The 9,844-nt window shown below is 32.4% G+C and overlaps 1 protein-coding gene across 1 annotated transcript; it reads left to right on the top strand.

Annotated features, from left to right (window-relative positions):
* The first annotated feature begins 3,085 nt into the window (after positions 1 to 3,085).
* On the top strand, positions 3,086 to 8,859 carry LOC132605830 (uncharacterized). Its single transcript, XM_060319081.1, has 4 exons — positions 3,086 to 3,283; positions 5,449 to 6,063; positions 6,712 to 7,437; positions 8,378 to 8,859. Exons 1-4 carry the CDS (start codon positions 3,245 to 3,247, stop codon positions 8,474 to 8,476), a joined length of 1,479 nt encoding a protein of 492 aa, XP_060175064.1. The 5' UTR covers positions 3,086 to 3,244; the 3' UTR covers positions 8,477 to 8,859.
* Positions 8,860 to 9,844: the final 985 nt, after the last annotated feature.

The raw sequence follows: 9,844 nt of genomic DNA on the forward strand, positions 1-9,844 counted from the left end.
CCATGACTACAAAATTAATAGTAATGGCCAATAAAGTCAATTAAGAATAATGAAGGCAATTACTTAAGAATCAGAGTAAATGAGGACACAGAAGAGTCATAGCAATAACATGGAGTCCTCCTCCTCACGATTGTGGCCAGCTTCAAACAAATCATCTCTGCCCCCATCTAATCCATTTCTTTTTGGTTTAAGAATATCAAGTTATCTATTAATGATTATGAACTTGCTTTTTTCTTTTTCTCATCATGAGTTTATTAAATTTCTGATTTCTATATTTTATGATGGTTTATGGCGGACCATAAATACTCAAAGGTATACAAAAACAACAATATAGGTACGTTGAAGATCAAAGACATGATAAAGTTTTCTGGTCTTAATAAGTTTCCTTGAAAGCTTAAATTAGGCATATTTTAGTGTTATGATGTTTAATGTAACATTTCTTCTTTTGGTAGCAAATGATTGAGGTTTACTCTAATTTTGAGAAATGTATTGCAGGAACTGTTTCACAAAGTACGACAAAGATCGAAAATTCATAGGCATTTATCTATTATATGTCGTCGCTTCTTTTTCTCGTAAAGTTATGGTTAGAAAATATTTTTATTCGTGATATATATATGAAATCATTTTTTTGTGAAACTTTGGTTAAAAGTTACATACATATATGTGAATACCCCTTTTAAAGATGTATTACGAAGTTGAATCTTTCAATTTGCAATTTGAATGGAAGGGGACATGTGATTGGGCACCTCCTAATGTCATTGTTTTGTGAGATTTTTTTTTTTTATCTTAATGCATTTATCCAAAATAAAATTAATCTTCATACATTCTAACCGAAACTATATTGTACATTTTATCTTCTTTTCCTTTTTTTTTTTTTGGTAAAATTTACAAATATTAGAAACTGAAAGTATTATTTGTCTTCTAATTTTCCTGAAGGAATATTTTGATCAAGGAGTTTTTTAAGAAATTACCTAAATAGGGTGGGATGGGAATTTATCACTTCTACTTCTTTCTCTCAATTGATGATGAGTTGTGTAAATTTCTTTGAAATAGCAAAAGTTTTGTAAATGAATAGGTTCTCTTATGAATTTGCCTTGACTATTGGAATTGGTTATATTCTGCGTTCGTGAAATTAAGATTATAACATCAATGCATAAAAATATTAATTACATAGAAAACTAAACTTTGTGCGGCAATTTGTTTTCAATATTTAAAAGTGAATTTTTTTCAGTTTTTATTTAGTATTTAAAAATATAATTTTCTATCATTTATCCATTAATCTTATACATTACTATTTTGGAAATCCAAAATTATATACATACATAAGAAGAGAAAAAGAAGGATGATACAAAAATTTTATAAAAATATAGAACAAAACCTTATTTTGAACTTTTTATTTATTTATTATTCTTGCTATTAATGTTATATCATAATATTACAAACATAATACTACATATAAAATATATGTTATTATGGATTTTTAATTTAGTATCTTATAAAAAAATATAATATTTATTTTATAGTTCGTTTTTTCCCTAAATGAAATTATTTAACAATGTTAATATCATTTTGTAGGTATGATACGTTAGGATGTCATCCAAGTTTGGCAAATGGCAAATTAAGGTACCAAAATTAATACTTGATACTTCATATTCATTAAAACTATGTTGTCTAACTTAATTATTTAATTCTATTTTCATGAATCAAGAAAGATATTGCACTATAATCAAGACTTCTATATTGGCCGATAAATTTTTTGATAAAGAAACATGAGTACATTGTGAAGTTGAAAAATCTAAACTTCCATGTATTTAAAAATAAAAGAAGTGAGGATGGAGGATGTAAGAAAAAACAATCAACTTTGACAATATAATTATATTCAAGAACAATCCATAGTATTATGATTAAGAAATGTAGAGAGATAAAATTGATCCAAGGTATAGATACCTTTTTTTAATATACAAATCTTATAAAAAAATTATTTTATCATATTTTGATTTTCTTTATTGACCGTGTGAAGCGTAGACATATTCTCTAGTAACAAAATAGACTAGGAAAATCTTGACAAATGTGGCTTGTAGCCACAAGGTAATGCTGACATATAATTGAAAAATTCACCCCTTCTATAATTTATTTTACTTTTGGACGGATATCTTTCACATATAACCGGTTTTAAAATGTTATTTAGAATATAGCTAATGTTTGTAAAGTAATTGAGATTTTTTTTTTGGTAAGTAAAGCCATTGAGAATTTTACATTCCCCCATCATCCCTTAAATATCAATTTTTTCCCTTCTTTTTCTTTACACAAACAAGAAAGATGAATTCAAGTATAAACAGTTTTAAGTTCAGATAAATTTCTTTAGAATTCAGCTAATTTACGCAATTGCATAATAGGGAAAAATGTGTACATATTCATAATACACACACACACCCCGGTGGGGGTATTCTACCGCTATGTATAATCTTCCATCCTGATACGTCTAGTATAAGGACATCACCTGTTAGATGATGATTCTACTCTGTTTTTTTTTTTTTTCAAAAAAAACATTGGGAATATTTCTTAAAAATGTCTTAATACGTCCTTTTTAGATTTTTCACTGTGACCATTCAAAATTCATAATTTTTTTGATGTTTTTGCGACTATTTTTCACCACCAAAAATTGAGTAATATGCGGAGGTTGAAAATTATAATTCGCGGAGGTTTTAGCCTCCATTATTTACTAGCAGAAGATAAAACCCCTGCGAATTGCAACTTTTAATTTAAAAAAAAGTGTTATCACATAAACATGAACTAAGAGAACAATTCTTTGTATGGATAGAGTTTAAGTTCAAATACAGTAACACATATTTACATAATCAAGTGACCGACAAGAAAATTACAAATAAATCTTTACAAATAGACACTAATTGATAACATCATAAGAAATAAAAACCCAATTGTTATACTCCATCAGATTACTTTGTACGGATGGTGTAAAAATCTTTTACACTATTGATCTTATACAAGTATTAAATCCCTATACATAACATCTAAATAGACACTTAAAAAAAGAATGTTAGCGCAAAAGAAACTTATAAAACTACTTTTAATACACTTTAGTTAATGGAATCTTGACTTAAAAGAAGACTTTTCTTTTCCATGTTTCATACAAATCAGTAAAGTTGAGTCACTGTATTTACTCTCAACTTTCAATCATCTGTCCAGAAAAGTGATTGTTTTTGCTCTCAAATTCTCAGTTAAAATGTCTGCCAGACGCCATCAATCTGATGAAGTCCCTAAGGTATTCTAACAAAACTTTCTTTGTTGCTCTTTAACTTATATAGTGGGCGTATGGACATCAGAATTGTGAAATTTGGAACAAAAATAGTACTCCTTCTGTCCCAATTTATGTGACACGGAATTTTGATATTCTAACCTTCTAAACTTCAATCGTGAATTCAGATGAAAAAGCTTTAAGTTTTTTAAAATAAAATTTATATATTTAAAAATTACGTAAAAAAATACTATAAATCACAATAATTAACGATTAAAATATTTAAAAGACATGTAAAAATAATCGGTCAAAGAAAAATTTAGTTGACTCTTGAAATTCCAATTGTGCCACATAAATTGAGACGGAGGGAGTATTTGTTTTCAAGTTGAAAATAGGATCTTTGTTTGGATATGAATACAAATTGGAGTTATTTTTGGATTTTTGTGATTAATTTGGAGTGAAAATTGTAAAAAAAACTTTTTGGAGTTTTTCGAATCCAGAACTTCAAGTTGAATCCCGAAAAATTATAACAAACTCGATGTCCAAATAGAATATTCTAGGAAAAAGTGAAAACTATCCATGGCCAAATGGGGGCTTAGTCAATGTTAACATTCTTATTCTGTGTTAACTGTCAAGTGTTACACATTGATTGATGTTGTTATCGGATATGATCTTCGGCCCTCTAACCTCATGAGCTAGCTTTTGTGGTGAGTCAGGTCAAATTAAACTATCCGGGGGAACTTGTGGGGGTGTTAAGTGTCTCCCATTGGTAAATAGGTTGTTGACTCCCTATATGGTTTTGGGCAATCTCTTACCTTATGAGTTAGATTTTGGGTTGAATTTGATCAAATGTCCATTTTCTTAACCTGGTATAGAGGAAAATTCATTTTAATTCTTGGTTTACCTGACATCATGGGCGGATGCCATATGCTGAAATTGGGTTCATATGAACCCGGTACTTACGATGCGGAGTATAAATTTATGTGTAAAAATTCACGAAAATTGCAATAATTAATGGGTTTGAAACCGTAATTTTAAAAATACAATAGGTCCAATGCTAAAAATTTTAAAGATTGAACCCATAAAGTTTAAAAACTGGATTCACTCGGCCTAACATATGGTTCTAATGTTATCTTGTGCACGTTCCAAATGTCTTTAAATGTCCCACATTGGTTGAGAGAGTGGGTTGTTTGTCTTCTATTAGGGTTTTGGGCAATCCCCATCTCATAAGCTAGCATCTGAGGTTGAATTAGGAGTAAGGTCCATGTTCTTAACATTAACTTGACTTAGAGCCTGTTTGGCCTAGTGACTAAAACCTACTTATTTTGAGAAGTGATTTTCAAAAAAGTACTTTTAATGAGAAGCAGTTTGTGTTTCGCTAATTCATTTGAAAAGTGTTTTTAACTGCTTTTGATAAGCAGATTGTGTTTGACTAATCTTTTTAAAAAGTGCTTTTGAGTGTCAAATTACGAAAAAAGACAATTATCAATGAACATTTACTATCAAGATTATTTTAGAGAGAGAAATTATTTAAAATATCTATTATGAAAGATTTTAATTAAGTTCTTACTTTTATTTAATTAAAACATAAAAGTACATGTTAAATTTTCAATTAATATAAAACATATATGAATCAAAAAAATATATTAAATATTGATATAATATCAACACGACGATTTAAATATACTAAAAATCTACAACCAAAATAAAATTCAAAATCATTCCACAAATTATAAAAGTGTATGACATACGTGAAAGCTAACTTTATACTACGTAAAAAAAAGAATTAAATTAAAAATTAATGGATTAATGAGGGATATTCTTAGTAATATGTATTTATGCTAGGGATAAAATGAAAAAAAAAAAATCTGATTCTGATTCTACTTAAAAGCAGAGAACTGCTTCTGCTTCTACTTAAAAGCAGTTTTATTAATTGACCAAACACTTCAAATATCTCAAAAAGTGCTTTTTCTCCAAAAAAAAAAAAATTACTTTTAGCCTCAACACCACTAGGCTTACCGGCTCTTTCTACGGCACAAGGATACTTTTGATATTTTATTGTATATTTAACTTCTATGTCAAAATTCATGTCTGGTCAAATAATGCCAAACAGAATGGGGTGGAGAAAGTTGCAAATATCAATTACTGTAAGCGTGCTTAAAGTTATGATCATTTGGGTTCTTCAATTTCAGGTTATCAAACTTAAGATTATAATGGACAAGACTAGAGACCGAGTAATATTTGCAGAGTCGGACCATGAGTTCATTGATACACTGTTTTCATTCTTGACACTCCCTTTAGGCACTATTCTAAGACTTCTTGATAAAGATATGGTTCAACTTGGATCAATAAGCCGGGTTTACGCCAGTGTTTACTCCATTGATCCAAAATTCATGCATACAAGCCATTGTAAATCCATGTTGCTCATGCCTAGAAACACATCAGAGACTCATTGTGGAAAGTTGAAGCTCAATGTTGACCATTCGGAGAATGCAGGGAAGTTGTTTTGCTGTTCTAACTATCAGTGTAGAAAATTGGTCAGTTTCTTGCAGAATATGCGGTGCTGCGGGTGTGGAAATTTGATGGTGCGTTCGACAAGACTTTTTGAGGAGGAAGAGAAGGGAAGTTGTGGGGAAGAAAGTGCAGTTGAAGTTTTTCTAAAGGGTGGGGCAGCAAGTTTTATGATAACAGATGATTTCCAGGTAATGCCAGCCTCAACAGCTAGTTATGTAGAATTGTTTGAAAAGCTTGAAGTCAGTCACAGGAATGAGATTGAGGCAGTGACTATGGAAGTTGGCATCAAGGAGGTAATGCATGTAGTTATGTTAGACTATGAATGCCCTTGTTAAGTTTTGAAGTATTTACTGCAAGGTGATTTCATAAGGTTATATGACACTTCACTATTTTCCCTCTTTCCTATGTGTTATTTACCTACTTGTGTCGTATGTACCTTCTTTGAAATTTTGCCAGCCTAGAAGGTTGTCAATCCTTCTCCTTAATTTGCCCCCTTCAGTAGCATCAACCTCCTCGCCGCCGTACTAAGGGAGTTTGGCTCTGGTACCATATTTCTCACAGTCCAAGTGCATGATATGTATTGTTCATTTTGGCCTAATAGACTGCTTTGCAACAATGCTGAAGTATCATTATCATCCATGGGCACAATCGCTTCTTGAGTTAATTTGGTTGCTGTATCTTTCCTAACTTGCTTGATGCATAACCTGATTTAGGTTTCTAGTTCATATAAGATTTGAAGAACGAGTGATGAAGGTCGTTCCTGGACAATTAGTAAAAACTAGCAATAAAAATGAACTAGATGCACTGATGTTAAGATTAACTGATTCTGCTTGCCCAAATACTGAAGTATCCATTTATTATCTTACATCAGCAGAGTTACTTCTTGAGCTATTTTGGATGTCATAATCCTCCTAACTTCCTTGATGTATAACTTGATTTAGGTACTTCAACTGCTGAAATTCTCATTGCTCTCCACGACACCTTTGACAAATATGGTACTGTCTAGCAAGGAAAACTGGGTAAGAGATACATCAAAGTTTAAAGATGGTCCAACAGCCAAGTCAGACAAGAAGGGCATACCTCAGAACATAAATAGTATGAGCATGAAGCTTATAGTTAGCAAAAGTAAGAAAAAAGTGTTGTATGCAGAAGCTGGGGTTGAGCTTGTAGACCTCCTTTTCAGTTTCCTCGCATTCCCTTTAGGGGCTGTCGTAAAGCTTCTAGGTTGCAACTCAAAACTTGATTGCATAGACAATTTGTACAAAGGTGCTGATGATTTGAGTTCACGAAACTATTTCAAATCAGAAGAGTGCAAAAACAGGCTACTCTCTCCAAAATTGTATCCACACTTTGGTTACAACAGTCATATACTTCAGCTCGAAGAGGAAACTCCAAAATGTAGGCTTGACAGAGAAAATTTAGCCCTACCTTTGTTACAACAATCTGACAAAGCAGCACGAAATGTAGCTGTCATTTTGGACCCAAAGTCTCCAACAGGAGAAACTGTAAATGGGGAAGGATACTTGAGAGGGCCTGCAACATTTATGATAATGGATAATTTGCTAGTCTCTCCTTTTTCCCCTACCTCAAGCATAGCTCTACTTAAGCAATTGAAGGTGCCAACCAGTGACGTGGAGGAACGCAATGTCATTGTCGGAAAGGATGAGGTATGCCTTCCTTTATTTTGAGTTGCTTAAATATTAGGACCAGCGGTGGCGCCACATAGGCTTAGTCAACTGAACACCCTTCGTCGAAAAATTATACTATGAATATAGGTCAAGTATTACTTTTTGTAAATAATTATTAAATCTTGAACACTCTTAGCGAAATTCAGGGCTTCGCCACTGATTAGATATCATGCTCCTTGCATACGTACTTACGTTCTTTGGAACATCGGGGAAGTATATATTTTATATATTTTGTTATCTTTTAAGCATGTGGAGGGTCCTTTGTAGGCATATCATATCTCCTTTTATTTTTTAAGTGTCCAAAGGATCATTTGTAGGCGACCCTTTCTCCACCAATTAGATGGGGTTATACTCCCAAATTAAATAATAGAAAGAAGAAAGAAACTTCATATCGGCAATACAATTTGTTGGGATTAAGTAGTGTTGCCAGATATTTATATGCCATTAGAAAATACTGATAACCTTAAGTTCTTTTTTATTTTGTCTAATAGAAGTATAATATTGGACTGAAATGAGTTTAAATAGACGATATGGACATTGAAGATTCATAGAGCTGACCGGTTTCTATTTTTTTTTACTTAAAAAAATTGCTTGGCATTGAGGCGTAGTTGTTGAAAAAGGAAAGGGAGAAAAGGAGGGTAAGTATGAAAAGTTGGCACCTTCTGAACAAGTTAAATCAACTAAGAACAGAGAAAAAAATATATTGCACATCAAAAAACTCACAAGCAAGAATAATTTGAACTGGCTAAAACATGTCAGTACTTTCTCAGAAGAAGCAGATTGAAGTTGAAAAACCACAAATGCATTTTGTGAACTATAGGAGAATGCCACAAGATTCACATCATTGAACTGAACATGATTAATGATACATTTGAAATATAAATATATTGATCCTCATTGATTTTATTAAATTTTGCAGGCCCTGAATTTGCTGAAAGCTTCTTTAATTTCAAAAACAGTTCTGAATGATGTTTTCAACAGGAGGGAACCCTCTCCCGAGATTATGCTAAAAGTTTAAACTTTCAACACAACGGATACGTGATCATCGTGGTATGAGGTGTTCATCTTGCACCCCTAAGTTTTTGCTTATATACAAATTTGCTTGGTTTGTAAGAGATTGTTATTGGACTAAGACGACTTAAATGGAGCGATGTGGACAATGAAGATTCATATCGCTGATTACAACTTGCTTGAGCTTGAAGCGTAATTGTTGTTGTACTAGATCACAGTTATATCATCGATTGAGCTGAGTGTGGATGATATAGGTTGTAAAAACATTACTTTTGTATCTGTTTGCCTAGGGAACAATGGTGATATCATCTGACTAATGGTGGCCAAAAAATTCTATAACCCTTTATTTCAAAACGGTAAAGGTATTTTATAAAGCTTTCATTGTTCCTACTTGACCTATATGCGACCATCTTCCAAACATGGAAGGGCTTTACCTCTCACGCAACTCCCTACATGGAGTTATTCCACCAAACCTGTACAAATGCAAAAAGCTCCAACTATTGACATTGTCTGACAATGAGTTAATTGGAGCTATACCAAGAGAGCTAGCCAACTTAACAGCTCTTAGAGAGTTAGAACTTAATGGCCAATACTTGGAAGGTAGTATGATATTTTCTAAAAAAATCTGAAAGTTTCTTCCTTCTCTCTTCAGCCAAACTGGTAACTCATATATTTACCCAAATTGACAGGAGAGATATTGATAAGTTGTGTTATATCCTATGTTTTAATGATTTGTCAAACGGCTGAAAAATGGAGAGGGACCTGGTCTATTATATGTTCTCTTTGTGTACCTTACAGTGCACAGCAACAGCTGTAAAGCTGCACATAAGTACAGCAGAGCTGCTGCAGTTCGGCTTTAAGTCAAACGTGAGGAGTGGTCTCTATTCTACCCATATGTTCCCTAATATATATACAACTTACTCAAATATTTTGGGTATCACTTGGAAAACCTAAAATCACTTAAAAGTGCAGCCGTCACGAGATTCTCCAAGTGTTTAAAACAAAGCTGACCACAGACTGAAGGACCAGATCCCAACAACTGAAGATACAAATGTCCCTTAGTTTTTCTTGAGCTTTGCTTATGTTCTCTATCTTGTAAACCTGCTCTTCTCCAAAGAAGCTGTTGTAGGTATTTCGAATTCTCAGTAGTTGTACACTTATTTGTAAGTTGTTGAGTGGTACCCTTGGCTAGAGTTAGTTAAGGTGTATTAGTTTGGTTTGGCTAGAGTTAGTCAAACTTTATTGAGCGCATCACTAGAGTAGTCATAGCATGTAGCTTACAATAGGGTTATTGTAGGATGAGGGAGGGATTAAGGGTTTAATTCCTAAATTACAAGAGGGTGTAATCTAAAGTTGCTCAGTGTAGTAGAGTTGA

This window comes from Lycium barbarum, chromosome 8, assembly GCF_019175385.1.
Source record: "Lycium barbarum isolate Lr01 chromosome 8, ASM1917538v2, whole genome shotgun sequence".
Lineage (NCBI taxonomy): Eukaryota > Viridiplantae > Streptophyta > Magnoliopsida > Solanales > Solanaceae > Lycium > Lycium barbarum.

Coding starts and splice junctions, on each gene's coding strand:
- LOC132605830 (XM_060319081.1), top strand. CDS start 3,245: ATGTCTGCCAGACGCCATCAATCTGATGAAGTCCCTAAG. Junction 3,284..5,448: donor AATCTGATGAAGTCCCTAAG/GTATTCTAACAA, acceptor CTTCAATTTCAG/GTTATCAAACTTAAGATTAT. Junction 6,064..6,711: donor TGGAAGTTGGCATCAAGGAG/GTAATGCATGTA, acceptor AACTTGATTTAG/GTACTTCAACTGCTGAAATT.